General features: G+C 33.6%; 1 protein-coding gene across 1 annotated transcript in view; it reads left to right on the top strand.

Moving 5' to 3' along the window:
• The window catches only part of MEGF11 (multiple EGF like domains 11), a 4956374-nt gene extending 4937953 nt beyond the window's left edge, over nucleotides 1–18421 (top strand). Inside the window, 2 exon segments of the mRNA XM_044077861.1 lie at nucleotides 14735–14944; nucleotides 15233–18421. Of these exon segments, the coding sequence (XP_043933796.1) occupies nucleotides 14735–14944; nucleotides 15233–15405 (383 nt within the window). The 3' untranslated portion in view covers nucleotides 15406–18421.
• The last annotated feature ends 255 nt before the right edge of the window (nucleotides 18422–18676 follow it).

Here is an 18676-nt window from a genome sequence, read left to right as displayed (position 1 = left end):
CTGTGGTTTAATATTAAAACAAAGTTAAAATGTACATAATAATTCAAGCAATTGGAAATCAGAAGGAGAGAGCTCTACTACAGTGCTTCTGTTTAGTGTGATTCACCCCAAAATAATGCATTTATTTCTAAAAGTCACATTCAAGAAAGAACTGTAGTGGTGTAGAAATAATTTGATTGAGACAGGAAAACAATCTCAGAGCAGTATAAAAAAAACATTCAAAAGAGCCTATCGGATCTTAAAATTATTCATTTGAAAGAAGGGAGGCCAAGAGAAGGAATGAGGTGAGATGTCCAATAGTAGATCACTTACAATAAATCAGCTATAACAGTGTGCTCCCTTTCAGGTGAAGAACACTTGAATCAGAAGACATATGTTTGAAAGATTATAGAGGACTAACATTTCTACATTCTTGCATGAAAATGCTAGGGGGTAAGGCTGTGGCTGAATAAGTTAACACAGAGTGAATATCTTACCCATGATTCTTAACTGTTGTAGGATCCCTGCATGGATACTTTTTACTCTGGTCAGTTGTGCAATAAAAACAGGAAGGGGATACATAATTAAAACATTACAATATCTTGATCAAAATCAGTTAAGTTAGGCAGAGACATTTCTTTTAGGGAAAAAAAGGCATATTTAAGGTGGGATGCAGTTTGAAAAAAGGAAGGGCAATTCAATGCTGATGTGAAGAAGTTGAGGCTTTTTTCTCTGAGAAACACAGAACATTTTCTCAGGAAAGGTGGCAGATTTGGCAGCAGAATTCAAAGTAACTTGTGAGAAACATTGGGTAGTATTGTGAAGAAGGGATATTAAGTTGAATACAGCATTAATTACATTTTCAGTTACATTATTGGGCTCAAAAAAACAACTAAGTGGGCCCAAGCTGTTCTTTTCTGCCATCACTTTCTCTTTGCCACACTTATATTTACTGTATACTTCAATTTATATACTTTTGTATAACACATCAGCCAACATAATCCAGTATTTTTAGAAAACGATTCAAAGTTTAGACCATATGATTTATTGCTTTATCATTTGCTTGGCCCACCTCCATGTTGTGTTGTGATTATTGCATAATGATACCTTAGAAATAGGTAAAAGCCATAATTTTGTATCAGGTAAGGAGGAACAGCTTTGTATTACAGAAGGTGAAGCCATTTCAGTACTTAGCCTTTCAAACCCATTGACCGAAATTAGTTCTTGATTTTCTTCTTTTGAATTAAAATAAATTAATGCCTGTACAAGCATCATTTATTTGGCAAAATTATTTAATGGGTACTCAACATTCATGTGGCGCAAAGGGAAGACATATTTAATGCATGCCAAGGCCAAAAACCTGAAGACAGCAGCTGCTGTGCCTTCACAATTTGCTAAAGATCTGGACATTGAAGTTGCTGTACCCTTTTTATTTTTCCATAAAAAAACCTGCAGAGAATAGCAATCACTTCAGGTAAAATTCGAAAGTATCTGCCTGTTATTAATAATCAGTTAGAAAGATCATCAGACTGTGAGCAGCAGAAAATTTTTAATCCACAAGGGATCAGCAAACAAGAGACTAAAGAACATCAGATAATGGTTTCTATTTTGAATGTTCCCCTTCTTCAGCCCACTAAAGACTTAAACTTTGTACAGCTGGCTATTAATGGACAACAAAGCTTAACAGTTCAGGAGAATTCTGGATCTGATTTATCTGCCACTAATTTGGAGACTATTACAGACAGGAAAAAGATCCACTAAACATTAGGTTTCATTACCAAATCGAGCAAAAGTAAGTGAAAACCTGACTTTGTGAGCAAATTCATTGTTTTCCAAATACTGATTCTTTTAACACTTCATGTTTTTTCACTGTCATCTCTCAATGATGAGATAGGTGAATTAACATCCTTATTATTTTCCCAAAAAGATGATTTTATTAAACTTCTAGAAAAGCATAATAATACAGAGACTGGGGAAAAAAGATTTATCAACAAGCTTCAAATAATTATATAGACTATAAAACTTTCAAAAAGCTTTTACCAGTATCAAGAAATGAGAGTGCACAAATATAATTTGAGGATTATTAGTATATCTGAAAATTTAAATAATGTGCCTCTTTCACTTTCTGTCCTATCTGTTTTTAAAACTTTGTAGGATCTGGCAAAACAAAATTCTTTAGCCATAACCTGGATGGATATTGTTCACAGAAATGGCCCACCCAAACCAGGTCTCAGTCATGCAGTGAAAGTAAAATGTATTTTACTGACAGAGAGAAAAGGAAATTTCTCTATAGTACTAACATGCAGAAATTTAAATTTAACCAGGTATCAATTAACATTTATGAAGATTTTCATCCTGAAATATTCTAAACAAGTAGAGCATTTTCAAAACTCAGAAAACAACTAGATTTATTTTTCTCTTCATACTAGACATGAACCATAAAATCCTATCATTCACTTGTTCAATCCCCTGAATATGCATTTAAGGAATTTGATGCATTAAACTTTTTGCCTTGACTTCTAATTAGTATTTTAGTTAGGATAGAGAGTGATCAATGTCAAACAAAGGACTCAATGGACATTTTTTGTGCGTGTTCATTTGATGGAGAGACCCACCTTTATGTTTATTAACTTTAAATCTGTGACTTACTATTACAAATATCAATATAGTTCCTTAAAATACCAATTGTTTATACCATCAAATTAAAATGAATATATTGAAAATGATTTGTTTACAAGAAATTCATTTAGCAACCTCTAAGTTAAATGTGTTATTAAATGTCAAAACATTCAGGAAAGTTTTTTATTAATTTGTATTATAATAAAGCAAGAGAGTTTGTAGACATTATGTCAGATGACTATGACACTTTGTATACATTTTAATACATGAATGACAGTGTTGTTATTACATGAAATATAGATTTTTTTTACTCTTGGCCCCATCTATACTCCTTTAGTAGAATTAAAATATTTTTTGTTAGAAACTGTCAAAGGTTTGTAAATTATAAATGCACATTCAATAATTTTAGCAGATGATTATAATACTGGAAATTTAAAGGAAGCGTCTTTGTAATTTTGCAAACAAATACCACATAATTGCCATTATTCTCATCCCAAAAAAGTTCTACTCACTAAGATTACATGAACAAGATATCCAGCTTGCATGCCTTCTGGGATACTAACAACATTGTAGAACTTTTTTCTCAGATATCATTGTACCCACAAGTTGTCTCTTTTATGGCCAAAATTTCTGTTCTTTTTTTTTCCTATTATATATACAAAACATTTTCCCTTTGTGAAAATGAAATAGAAGCAGCAATAATCGCATCTTGTTTTGGGATAAGATGAGTTTCATAATTTGTCCTTTGGTTTTAAATTGTCCATCTTTAAGACTTATATCATAGACATTTTATTTCAATTAACTTTAGTTAAAAGCAAAACCATGAGGAAACTCTTTAAAAACTGAACTTCTCATCTAGAATTTCTGGACCAACTAGTAGCAGTAAAATATTCTAAATGCATAATTAAGAGGACTGAAATCCATGTTAGTGCCTAATTGTCTAGAACTGAGCATGCAAGAATTCTACAAAACTGTTAGGCAAATACTCATGGGTACTTTTCCTAAGAATTTAAAAAATAAAAATTTTAAATTCTATTAGTCAAAACAGAATCCTAGAAGGAGAATTTAAAAGAACAGAATACATTTAACAACAACTTACTGAATACTAAGAAAATATATTTTCACCTCATTCTTATAAAAAAGTGATATGCATGATTTTTTTAAGTATATGTTTTTTTTTCATTAAATACTTTTGAGGTTACAATTTTCTTAGAACAAAACTGATAATGCCATTAATTATTGTAAAGACTTAAAGTTCTTGGACTGGAATTTCTTCCATTGGAATTTTGCAAATACTTTTCTAAAGAATTCAGTCAAAGAACTTTAAATTTAATAACATTCTTGTCATCCTAAACACCTTCTTGATGCTTATTTTTCTTTTACTAAACTCATCCTAATTAAAAAAAAATCTGAGACTGACAGCATTAGTCCAGCTAATTACAGACCTACAGCTATTCTTAATATTGCCTATACAGGTATAGCTTAAGATCTGTGAGAATTTGTTGTTACCAAAATACATGATCAGCTACATCCTAATCAGTATGGAGTCATCCCTGGAAAAAACAATATTAGCTAATTTAATCCTACAAACCTTTAGCTGGCCCAAATCCTTTCATTCTGTTAACAGAGATTAGTCATTCTCAATTTTGCAAAACTTAAATTTACTTTCTTCCATTTTTAATTTAAGAGCTCTTTTTTTCAAACAAAATATTTGCATTAATATGACTGATTCAAAAAATATGATTCAACATTCTGGTATTTGTCAGGGATGTCTACTATGCCCCATACATTTTTCTTACTGTATTTTTAAAGCAATTAAGATTTAAAGGTAATCCTTCTTCTTCTTAATAAATAATTAATTAAATTGGTTGCTTATGCAAATTATTTGATGTTAATAATTTAAAATATAGTATCTTCCATATTATATTATATTATCTTTTTTCAATATATAAAGAACTTTACTCATTACATCAATTTTAATCAATCAAAATTGTTTATTTCATCCCTCTTGTAAGATGGTATGATAATGCAGCATTTAAAATTTCTAGGATGGATCTATTCAAATAATCAATAATGTATGGCAGAAGGAGAAGTAAAATCTACATGTAACAAAATAGAAAAAAATGTCAAAAATTGAAAGAACACAAAAGAATATTTTGTTGAAAGGATTATTTTTTAAATTTGGGAATGTACCCTCTCTGGTTCTTTTTCATATAAAATGCAATAATTATCCCTAAGTATGAGTGTGATAATAAATTAAAACAATATGGTAAAAAGTTAGAGGTGGTTCTCTTGGGAAATAAGAATCCTACCACAAAAACAACTTTGGTTACAATATTAAAGACATCTGATTAAATGGAATATAACACAATCAGTGTACAGCACTCAGATTATTAACTCTGGCAATTACATTTGTCCATCTGATTTGACACACTCGCCTCTACAATTCATATGTGTGATATACATTTACGAAATATTTCATATCTTCCAAAAATACCAGTATCATTTACCATTAATAAACTTCCCATGGCATAACTTTCCTTGTTTGCCATGGAAAATTAGGCTCAACTTAGAACCACAATATTCCTTTCTCCAAATTACTCTTTAGACATGGATACATTTTCCTTGATTTCCAATTAGTTAAACCAGTTTCTATTGAATATTACTTAAAAAAGTTGGTAGAATAGCTTCTTCATTTTCACATATTTGACAAGCACATTAAATTTCATTCTTAGATAAGAAGGTGTTATACAAATTACTTAAGTTAATTACTAATCCCAATATTTTTTTGATAAAATTATCTCAGACTGGAGAAAGGAAATATCTTATACACTGAAGGCTGAAGACTTTATCAAACTCTATTAATTGTAGAATGCATTCATCAGATCCTTCAAAAATGGTATTATTAAACAGATCTTTCTAAGAGCATATTTATATCCTTCAATAATGAGCTAGAGATATCCAGAGAAACTCTGCAGACACAGTTGTGACTTCTCTGGCAACTGGTGCTATGTGTAGTGGTCTTTCCCTAGAATCCACCCTTGATCGGAAAAAAAAAACTTCTGCATTAGTTAAAGCCTTTATTAAGAAATTAACTGCATGCCCTCAATATGGATTCTATATAACATTGACCAACTTTCAACTGAGTCTATCAGATTAACACTTCTGGCAAGCTTAGTAACAAAGGGAATGATCTTAGCTGTATGGGACCAGCCTCTATAAATTAACAGTGCTGGTCCATTAAAAAATGGTGACTTTTGTACATTCAATTAATTTCTTATGAAGAGAATAATTGTAGCTGTTTTTTTATTGCTGGGGTAGGTGATAGAGTTTGGTAGGATTATGTTTGATATATATTCAACTGAAATGTGTAAGTATGCTGTATGATTTCTGTTATAATAAATAAATAAAAAAGCTCATAAAAAAGAAGTAGGGTAAAGCCTGTGCCCAATTTACAATATATTTTTATGCTAACTGGTATATTTAATTTACTTGTAACCACCCTGATATTTGTAGTAATGTATGTATTTATTTATTTACTTATATACTTACCTACTTATTAACCAGGTTAGCATATTGATCCTGCAACCCTTTTCATCTATGACCAGGGCCACTTTGGCAGATACATAATATAGGTAAAGACAAGAGGCAAAGTTGCAGAATTTACACAGTTTCTAAAATAAAGAAGACACACAAGTATAATCTACAATAAAGTGAAAAAGGTAATTACATTTAACAGTGTATACCTACACATATATACAGTAAATATTTGTGTAGTAAACCATTATGTTAAGTATGTATGTAAACGGTAGGCTAAAAATAGTAGTTAAAATGCTACCCTTGAATGAACATGGTTAAAATGTTGCCCTATTTATTTGCTTTAATCGGGTTACATGCTTTCTTGATTATCATAATGTGCATTTATGCTCATTGTTAAGGTATTTTAAGAAGTTCTTTTTACATTGTTTGAAGTCACTGAACCCTCTGATTTCTTGTGGGATGGGAGTTCTACAGAGAATGTACTATATTTGTAAAATCTTCTTTTCCTGTGGTTTTTATGAGGTCTGATTAAGCAATGGTGTCATCTCTGGTTGATTGTAGTGGGTAGCAACTTTCTCAGTGATCAGACATGAATAAGGTACTTATGTAATAACTCATAAGCTTGGGTTTACTGCTTTCTCATGCTCTGCATACTTAAATATAACATCTCTTTCAACACACTAAAATGCTGTGAGGTAGCTTTGCTAAAAATGAGGGAAAAAGTTGCAACTTCTACAAATAAACTAAATCAGTGTTAACACTTTCAGTATAGCATAAGCTGGACCATGCTTCCTAGCATCTTATGCCATGAGGCTTATTGCCTTGAAGGTTTTATTCCAAGACCATTTAAGCAAGTAACAGGCAACCTAAAATGAATACTTACTTTGGAAATTAATAGCACTTTAGTTCTATAAGAAATTAAACATAATGTCTGGAATCCCAAATCAAACAATAAAAAAATGACAACTGATTTTGAAATTATGGGGGATATACAGAGGATTGTATTTTATGTGGTTAATGCTATCACATCATACTCTTTGTTTAAAATATACTTGTATATTAATTTCAGTCATGAAGAGGTTTTATCAAATTTTGCTAGCTCACCCCCTCCTTCATCACTTTTCAGTCCTCCCTGAGAGGAATATTTACTTAGTCCTGGAAGAAGACATAGTAAGGTTGAATGTCACCCTTTGATACCATTACAAAGTCTAAGCATTACGATTCAGCCTCAAACTGGCCACTAAACATAAAGCCAGTCAGGAATTCACTTACTATTGATGTCAAGTATGAGGAAAACAATTTAAAGAAAGAAATGGATGGTTGGTTTATTTTGCTGACACGAGATTCACTGGCATTTACTTTCACAAAATCAGTCTTCCAAAACTAGCCATCTTTGAAACATAATACTTTCTGTAGCTAAATGAAACAGTATTTTCTGTGGGTAGCAGAGTTCCTCACATCACCATGTAGGGGGAGGTGAACTTATGGCCTTGTATTTAATATAATAAACTGTGCTATTGAACATCTTGGAAAGAAAAGAATTAAGAGTGTGTGATCCTGCAGGAAAAGATTCTTAACTTATTATATGCAATAAATTAAATACATTTTATGAAGCTAACCACAATAACATAGCATCGGCAATATGCAGAGAAATTGCAGAATAAAATATGTACCTTTGATGAAGAGAGGTTGGCCTGCAGAAAATACTACACACTGACCAGGTGGACTACAAGTGAAGCACACAATATTTGTCTGTCTGGTGCAAAGGTCAAAACTTTTAAGAGGTTATGGGTAGGATTTCAGTAGAATATTTCCGACCTAATTGTGAAAAAGTAGAATGGCATTTTAGTAGAAAAAGTATATAAAAACATATTAACAATGAATTGATAAAACATGAAAATAGTTTCATATAGCTTCTCACCAGCAGTTTGTTTGATTCATTTAGTACACACAGAAATCAAAGTAAATTATATATTTAAAATAATTAATGTACTACCTCCGTTTCAGCGAGAAAAAAGTAGAACTGCATTTTAGTACAAATAGTATAAGAAAAAGAATATGAAAACATATTAACAAAGAATTGATTAAATTTGAAAATAATGTCATATAGCTCCTCACCATCAGCTTGTGGGATTCAGTTAGTACATGCAGACATTAAAGAAAATTATATATTTAACATAATAAATATACTGCTTCAGTTGCAAAATGTGTGCATGGCTTTTTATTTATTTATTTATTTATTTATTTATTTATTTTGTAGGGGCAGTGGGAATTGTAAAAAGTAAGCTACCATCCAAAATATACACTAAATCTAAACAAATGTTGAAATATACAGCTGGAATATAACAGTCTAAAATGCCTACATTTTGATTGATTTAGAAAGAATGAAACTGTTTATATGTAGCAAATACAGAGAAGCCATGCAGCTTACATGCAAATCTGTGACAAAATTCCAATCGTAAATCATCAATGATCTGTTCATGGATAGAGTTCATTTGTAAATGCTGATGCGATCATGAAACATAAGTAATGTTGTAAAAGATGAACTTACTAATTACAGTCTGGTGAATTATAAATTAACGTGAAGATGGACAGATGCTACAAGGCAAGGAACCTGTCTATAAAAAAATAAAACAATTTAAAAGTCACAGAGAAATCTAAAGCTTTCTAAGGAGAAACTAAAGATACCTGAGGAGAAACTAAAGGTACTTGCAAAAATCTATAAAATTAATCAATGTTATATTTGATAAAAAAAATTCTCAATAAACAAGACAGAAGATGTCAAAATGTTCAAAAGTATTGAAACAAAACTCCAAATATCCATGAGACTCATGAAAATTGTATAGATTATTTATGGCAAAACTGTTGTATCATTTTTACTGGCAACACTGCAGTGATACATAAGTATTCAAGAAGTGATAAGCAAATGTAGGTTGAACTTTTATAAGATAATCTGTGCTTTCAGGTGTACAGATTTTCAAAAATTTGGGAAAAGTCAAAATGGACAAGGTAAAAGCATTCCAACAACACAGGACTTTTCTCAGACAGAAGTAGAATGCCATTTCATATTCCCTCCACAATGATTGCATTTTTTAAGGTTAAGATCTGTATAGTAGATTTAGACTAGTTGATCCTCGGTTCTTTATATAGTGCACTTCTGCTTGTTGCAGTAAACATACTTTTATTCTTCCTTTTCTCCTCCCTTTCAGTTGATGTCTGCTCAAAAACAGGCATAAAATATAACAGCCGCTCAAGCAGACAACTCAAAAGTGAATGAGAAAGGTTTCCATTTCAAATATCAGCTTTAAAGCAAAGAATGAATGCACCTCTCTGTTGTTCCAAAACTAGTCTGTAATTACTGTCCTTTGCTGCCTTAACCTTAACTTTCTGATATTAATGCTTTTCTGCAGTTTAGGATAATGACATCAGAATACATGTGCCACACAGACTATATCGAGTTTATTTTATATTTCAAGCTATTATTGTCATTTTCTTACAAACCTGTTTGTATCTACTGATGCATTACCATTTGTACATGTAAATGTCTCTAAAAGCGTAACAATATCTAGTCTGATGAACCTGTAGGATAGATGTCTGCAATTCCTTTCCCCTTATAGATACAAGAGCAATAGAACTGCCCAGTACTATCAACACATATATTACATACCAATTTTAATCACCCATCTCCCATAACTTATTTATTGTATCTGTTTTCTCCTTTATTAGGTACTCATTAACTATAGATACCAGTGGCTTTCCATTATGGTTTTGAATTTTTGTCTGTATAATGTCTTCTCTCCCTTTTTTCCCCTTCATAACATTTGTCCACTATTTTTATTCAACATCCTATGCTTCATGACATTCCACCATTTGCCTGCCTTGTATAGCGCTTTCCTGTTTAATGGTACACTTTATCTACAAATTCATGGGTAACCCAATAAGCAGGCAAATAAACTTCTTCAGAACAACATGCACCATAATGAAAGTTTTAAGCTTCAGTTTTCTTTTCATTTATTTGATGTATCTTTTTCTGGATACCATATCTCTTCTCCCCTGAGGAATATAATATTTATCTGGCAAACTTTATATATAAATAATAAATCCAACTGATAGTGTTGTGAAGGTGGTTAATACATTTTGTAATAAGGACTACCTCACTAATACCACTACCACCTACCACAATTTCAAACAAATCATGTAAGCTAACATAAGCCATCGTGCATTAATAATATATGCCATCATTTAAGTATCATTTAATTTATCTGATACAACCATAAATAAGTTATGATATGAAGTGACACGCACACTAAATAAATATATATTGTGAAACTTATTAATTTGTTTCTTATAATAAACATATATTTTATTGTGAAGGATAAGACTGCAGGATCAGTAATAAGAATGTTTGTTGAGGATGGGGTACTATCAAGTCTGAAATCAGTGAAAGCTGGATAAGGGGCATCTGCATTTAAAATGCTAAGTGCTAGCTTATTTAACTAGTCCTACTCCACAGACAGTGAAATAATCCACATACAGACACAGACAATTCCCTAAGGACCAAAACTGAAACAATAAGAATAGAGTTCTAGCCTTTGAAATCACTTCATATGGTTAAATGAGAATATATACTGATCAGACCTCTGCTCTTGCAGCACGGCCTGCATCTTTGGCTGCAGCTCATCCCTCCAGTGACGCATGATTAGAGGCAATCTTTTCTTCAATGGCAACAGTGAAGTCTACACTAAATTAACCAACAGGAATGGGTGCCACAGCTGAACTGCAAATGCAAAGTCTATCAAGCCAGCATCAGAAATGTTAGCATGGACTCCATAATCTGAATAACTGTTTAGGCTTATTACACTACCTTTGATGTGTCTGTTTTCAAAGAGATAGCATAGACCTAAGCAGAGTTCCAAGCTGAGCAAAGGCCTGCAATACAAGACTGATGGAATTCTGGAACACTTAGGCAATACCTTAAATTGGTTACTGACTAGAGCAACCATTTGGTGCTGGCCTTGAAGAACTGATTAGACCAGTTACTAAAGCATTTATGTAGCTTAACCATAGAAAAAGATAGTAAAACTACTAATGATTACTTTCCAGCTTTATCTCTAGTCAAAGAAAGAAGAATCCAGGAAAGAGATACTAAAGCAATACTATATGAAAAAAAGATTCAATAAAAGCAGCCATTGGTGTCCAGAGGAGAAAGAATGTTGTTGTGTCTTTCAGCTTTTCCCGGTTAGGGGTCGCCACAGCGGAACTCCAGTCTGCTAATGACTGGCAGTAGATTTTCATGGTGCCGAGTTGCCAGCTCGACACCCAACCTTCAACAAAGGCACGCCCATTCATGCATGTTTTTCAGAACGCCGCTCGACCCATGGGGAGGACATGCAGACTCCACACAGAAGGCACTCCCTGCACACTAGCTGAGAATCGAACGGGAGAACCTCTTGCTGTGAGCCAACAATGCTACCACTGCACCACTGTGGATTCCAGAGGAGATCACATTACATTGTAATCGTGATCAGCAGGGAGTAAAAAATTGTTTTATGAGGGCTCCAACCCTATATCCCTGCACTATAAATATACTCTGAGCTCGGACAAACTCTGAAAACGTATTTGCTCACTCAGTCTGTGTTTTCAAGTGCCTTGCACTCAAATACACTGATGAGTATTAATCTGCAAGCAAGTGAACTACAAGCTGCTGAACCTCGAGTAATTAAAAAAATAACCATTACAATGTACTGCCAAACTTAATACTGTGCAGCTTAATATAATGCATCCACTAATGCACTGCTAATATAAAAAAAACAGAAATCTGAATAACACAATAGCTCACACAGTGCTTTATTGGTGGATTAATTTATATAAAAGAAAAAAGCAATGTTAACATGTTCACAGTTTCAAACATTATACATCACACACATGCTTTTCTGCAGTTGTCATCAATCCAACATTACATAAATTGATCAATTCCTGCCTTCCCTTAAACCTAACTCCTTCTCCAAAATATTATTCTGCATGTATTTTTCCCACAATTTCTATTTTTTTCCCTATGGAGTGTGCTTTCCTAAAGATCCTACTTCCATTTGTTTTATCTCTTTTATAATATTCACTACTTCAGGTAATTTGTTTTAGACTCTGAGTTCCATTTTTTAGTAATTTATTTTCTGGCAGTCACCAGAACTAAACTTAACAAGGCCTTACAATTTCTAAGCAATTCAGATCCTGTATCTCAGCTCAAAAAAAAAATCTCACTCAGTATTTCTGTCAGGGTATCCTGTAGGGAACTTTTAAAGTCTGCCAACTCATTACACTCCCTATAATGTATTCCCAGTTACCTTTTTCTTCCCCACCACACCTCCAACATTTGCCATTTTAGTCAGAGTGTTGGTCTTAAACCATCATTAAATGTACTGAGAATTTTAAAATTCGATGAAGTATTTATGAGCCTTTTTTTCTTTGAATATATATATATATATATATATATATATATATATATATATATATACCATGTGGTAACATTAATTTAGTATATTATAGGTTGTAAGTGCCATAGATGTTTTCTTCTAATGCATATTATTAGAAAATTTAACTAAATGTATTAAAACGAATGAGAGTTTGAACCCAGTATACTGACTTAAAAATGCTGAAGGCAGAATTAATCATCCTAGATGAACAAACATTGCTACATAGTGCTTCATATTGTAAAATAAGTGGATAAAATAGCGGGCACTTCTCAGTACATTTGACATGCATATTAAGTAGCATTTTTTCAGATGTGTTCACTAGTCCATGGCAGAAAGAAGTGAATATGAACCATGTCTGTGGTGTAAAAAGATAAAGCCCTGACTATGCTGCAGACACCTTGACATCAAACAGTGGCTTGATCATCTATAGGAGCTAGACAGGGAGGATGGGAGGGATCAGACATCCTGGGAGAGGGAAGTGGCCCTAAATCATCATGTAGGTAACACCTAGTAGGAGCACTAGGTGTTTTCCAGGGATTTTAAGTCTGCATTGTCATAGTGCATCTCACATTGACAACTAGGGGAATTGTGGCATGCAGAGGCATGCTTCCTCTCTGAAGAATACAACTGTGGAACTTGAAGGATATTCTGAGGAGGGAGAGGATTCCCCCAGGAGAGAGAGTAGACTACCCCCAGGACCAGCAAGTTGACCTGCTCCTAAACTGTCTGCCTGACTCTCATGATGTAGTGGAGAGTCACTTGGGATTCTCCAGCAGGAACAATTGGGCTGTAGGGTTCTCATCTGACTTAGAAATGCATGGCTTTCAGACCCTCAGAACCAATGGTCCAATCAAATGCCATCAGGAGGCAAGGATCAAAAAATATGTCAATGTGGCACAAAATTATAATGGAAAAATAAAAACAAGAAAAATAACTCCTGTATGTTCTTATGAGGGTATCAGTAGCAGTTTAGGTAAAGGAAAAAGCATCATTTTATTTTCTGGATTTTTGTAATCATTTTGACATTTAATTTACAAATATGCAACTGTGTGTTACTTTCAATAAATTAATGCTTAAGTGGGTATAATGTTATCCTATATGCAAGACTCAGCATTGTTTTCAAAGGAGTCTATATTGCTTTACCCTTTCTGAAGATCTTACTTTGCCTACATTGTTGCTAGGGTTTATCTTGAATATAGGTAAGGCAAACTATAGTATTTGACAAACATGAAGATGAGAAAATAAATCACCAGACAGAAGCAGGGGTAACATTGAAGTCTGTGGATGCATACATTGCCAACATTATGCATACAGGCTTAGATTGTTAGAAACATGCACAAGACATATTCAATTCAGAATAATTTTATCCAGGTAGAGTCCAGTTTAATGGAGAAACAGCACAAATACATTCAGTCAGGCTTAGATTGTTAGAAACATGCACAAGACATACTCAATTCAGAATAATTTCATCCAGGTAGAGTCCAGTTTAATGGAGAAACAGCACAAATACATTCAGTACAGCATTGTGTCAAAAAGTCAGCACTAGCTAAATGAACTGTATAGAGCCCATATTCAAAAAATACTTAGGATTCCTATTTCAAAAACAGAACTGCTTAGTGGAACAGTATGTGAAATACACATAATATGGCATGTATGTGATGCATGAACTTTACTTCCTGGACTTTGCTGCCTGATTTAGTAGTAAGCAATAGCCATCTTGCACTCATGCTCTAAGCAAATCAAATGCATTATTATTTATTTCTGTAGAGAAAATTACTGCCAGAGCTAATGCAAGTCTTCTTATGACAGCAACCACAGAATTGTACTTGACCAATTAGTATTAGTTGTAAACAAAAAGTAGCTTGAGTACACAGGCAGACTTTAACTTACTGGGGAAATGTTGTTGAAGAAGAACTTAAATAAATGGGTAGTTAAATGTATAGAACTGCTTGTGAAATAACTAGGATAACTACTTCCTGAAAAGAAGTACAATGTCATGATAATATGTGCTTTTAAAATGTTCCATTCACATCATATGAAGTTGTATGATTTCTTTTCAGTGCGGTATCTAATATGTAGATATTTTTTTCTGTGTTCTAACTGTTTTTTTTTTCATGTTTTGGCAGACTACATGAAGAGTTCCCTGTACAGCTCTAACTGCTCTCTGAACAGCACTGAAAACCCATATGCCACCATTAAGGACCCTCCTGTTCTGTCATGCAAACACTCTGAGAGCAATTATGTGGAGATGAAATCCCCTGTACATAGAGACCTTCTTCCATTTACAGACATTCCTTCATCATCATCATCAGCTGTTAGAAATATATATGAAGTTGGTGAGTGTCAAAACAGGTTCATGTAGCAGCCTTTTTTAGAAAACAGCATCTGACTTCCCTCTTGTTTCCTTTTTGAGAAATGACTTTCAAACTACATATTAAACTCTGTAGTATAAACATTTATCATTAAGACAAAACTTTGAACCTGTTGGATAACTATGCCACAGCTTTTGTACATACTACCAAAAGCATTTATCTGTAAAAAAAATTATCGCCAGTAGAATTCATATAGAACATAGCTTTCTGTTCGTTGTTTTCCTTCAACTGTTTTTGGTATCACACCCCTAGAGCCAACAGTCGGTGTGATGCAAGGAACCCATGGGATTAACATCATTTTCAACCAGAACCCATATGATCTTCCCAAGAACAGCCATATTCCCAGCCATTATGATCTACTTCCAGTACGGCAAAGCTCAGCATTTGGGGCTACTGGTGCAAAGCAGTAAGAAAAACATCCCTAAAGGAAGACGTGACATCTACTGAAGAGCCTTTAATGTTGTCTTGGACAAAAGGAACATTAAAGAAGAAATGTGTTTCCCCTGAAAAAAGAATGTTAATTGGACTGAAGGACAACTGACTTATTATCAGATTTTCTTTTCTGGTTTGGGATATCACTGCTGCATGACATTTGTATAGAAAAAAAACTGTGTGCCATGAGAGTTTTAGAACAAGAAATCTTAAAGACAACACTAGAAGGAGTTATCACTCTTCAAAGATGGCCCGTGTTTTCAAAGCCATTGACACAAAACAAAAATAGTTAGCAATGGGGAGACACTTCTTAAGTTGCAAAATGCTGTTTATCTATTTAATGGAATGTTTATGGTTTTAGCATAAAGTTATCTGACCGACAAAGGATTATCTTTGAATGCTGTTTTCCTGGTTAGTAATAGAAGCAGAAATAAAATGATCAACCAGTCAATGTTTAAATTATCCCAGTCTTAAATTGCATTGCTGAGTCCAGCAAGGTTGGTCCTCTTTGTAATTAAACTCACTCACCTAGTTCATCTTTGGTCTTTATATAGAAACTCTGAGATGGTTAAGGAATAGCTGTGTATTCATTGCATGTATTATCTGAGAACTTCTATCAGATATAGTAACTTACTTAGAAAATGTGTCAGTCTAGGGCTGTCTTTCCAGGTAATTAACATATGCTGATTTCTTTCTAGAATACTAGAATATTGTTCATCTCCTGTCAGACTCACCAGGTGTTCTTTTGTAATGTTCAACACGGCAACAGACTGTGATCTTAAAAATGCCAATGAGAATGACGATTAGAAACCTATTTTGAGACCTTCATTGCAATGACTAGTTAAGAGACAAAATGTAGAAGCATTAAATAGTATATTGGCAATTTGCTGATTATATATCACCCCAAGTAGAGACGTTGCTTGGAGTGATAAGAAGAAACTATCAAAAATCTTGAACTGAAAAATCCTAAAACTGCAAAACTATGCAGTACCTGTAACAAACTGATGAAACTGGGCATACTATCAGTAAATAGAAAGGATTAATCGGGGTTGCCCCAGTGGTGACATCAAGTATAATAGACCCTACAGTAAGGCAACCTGCAGGGGATAATGAGGCAGGGGTTTGAGCTGTCAGCAGCACATCCTATTTTTACTGCTCAGATTTTAAGGGATCCTTTGATACAAGCAATAAGGTGTATTAAATATGTAGGCATACATAAGGCACAGGGTGAGACCTCTTTAGGATCACTGGGTCATACTTTGATGCCACACCTCAGAAGTAGTCTGGGTTTGGATAGAGTGACAGAAGACCAGACAGACACAAATGAGGCTGCAGAGAAAAGAGTCGTTGAAGTATCACTGTGTATCTGTGAAAGAGGAAGAGGAAAATGTGACATGGTAAGTGAAGGGTAGAGACATTATGGAATGTGTGAAGTACAAGAGGAAAGTATCTTTCCAGCTCAAGGCAACAGTGAGCAGTTGTGTAGCTAGGGTGGGGCAAATGGGGGATTTGCCCTGGGCACAAACTACTAAGTAGTACTCATCTTGGGAATCTTGGCTAGTCTTAAAAAGATCATTCACCTAGTAATCACTTCTGAACCTATAAGCGGCATGATTAGCAGATGCTGATAAGTATTCAGTGCAGTGTATTACCTGCAGTCAAATGGCAGTATTGCATCTGTGGTCAGAACAAAAACACTTAGCCCTCCGTGTGTGGCACAAACTGTAGCAGCTGCTTGCTACATTGTAGCAGTTTGCTGCAGTTCAAAAGGAAAGAGATGGGTGCTTTTTTAGAACAGAAGCGCTTAACTCTCAGGGAGGGCACCAAGTACCAGAAATGCTAGCAACACACTGACAATGAGACTCAAGTGTGGCATGTATATTTGGGAAGAATCGAGTAGTAAATTTATTCATTTGGGGAAGCTTTATACAGCAGTGAGTAAATCCTTATTTACTGAAAGAGTATAAAACAGTAAACAGCTGTCAGAGAAAACATAAGATTAAATTCTGAATGTAGGAGACAAGTATAAATTTGTATTCAAAAAATGGGCAGCAAAGAGGAAGGAAGGAAGGGTACCTGAATCTTAAAGATAATCCATGGAACCAGGTTATATGAGGAATATATAGGAATAAAACGGTCTCTTTTTAATAACACACATTACATTATCAGATGTTTTTGGGAAGGAAAGAGATTCTGTCATTTTCTCACAGGACAAGTATTCTAGAAACAATGTTTTAAGGATTTGAATATCAGATTACCATGAAAGGTATTGCATTAGTGAAGAATACTTTATCAAATTTAATAGCTTATGGCTCTATAATAACATTTTTTTGCAATTTCCTGGTTTTTCTTTATGTAACCCAGACCTTACTTTGTCTAAATGATATTAAAACTGATGATGTTGTGTCTGCATTATTTAGATAACTACAGTACCAGGTTTGCTTCTTAAGAGGTCCAACTTCCATTCATCTTGAAATAAAACTGCAGAAGTAAAGCATTTCACATTGCAATATATGTTTTTGAAATCTTTTGATTTATAAACCTAGATCAAAGCTTATAATCTGGCCGTCTGCTATTTTCATCACTAACAGCGACACAGTGAGAAAAAGATTAAAATTATAATGGAATGTTTTTATCTTCATGCTGATAACTGAGTTAACAAAATAACCCTGAAGTGAAATAATCCTGAAATGAAATATTGAATGTTTCCAGAGTAATTAGATTGCCACCTGAACCCCTTCATATGTATTAAGCAGTGTTTTTCATAAAGTCTGTGACTTCTTCATAGATAGCAAGCATGAGATAACAGGTACCACTTTTTTCTAATCAAACTTGTTTGGATAAATAAGGTCATCCCTTGCTCTTTTGTAAACATTTAGAACAAACATGGAAACTACTAATAAAAAGCATGTTGTGAGCTGTTAAAAGAAATTTTAAGAAGCCATAGACCACATATAATATAATCTATATAAAATTCTCTTCATAGCAAAGCATGAATAGTCATGCAAAGACAAAAATGTATGAAATTGTATTTTTTTTCTTTTATATATTATGTTTTAGAAATAAAAAAGATTTTTCTTACATCGATTTTACACCTTGCTTGGCTGGTATTCAACTAACAAGAAAAATAGTTTTCTGTTTTAGAGAGTTAATTTTGTAGTCTGTGCATGTGTGTGTGTGTGTGTGTGTGTGTGTGCGTGTGTGTGTGTGTGTGTGTGTGTGTGTGTGTGTGTGTGTGTGTGTGTGCGCGTGTGTGTGCAGGCA

Source organism: Protopterus annectens, chromosome 7.part0, assembly GCF_019279795.1.
Source record: "Protopterus annectens isolate FY-2018-M chromosome 7.part0, PAN1.0, whole genome shotgun sequence".
NCBI classification, from domain to species: Eukaryota; Metazoa; Chordata; order Ceratodontiformes; family Protopteridae; genus Protopterus; species Protopterus annectens.
The sequence above is the reverse complement of the archived record's forward strand: the minus strand, read 5'-3'. Positions and strand labels throughout refer to the sequence as shown.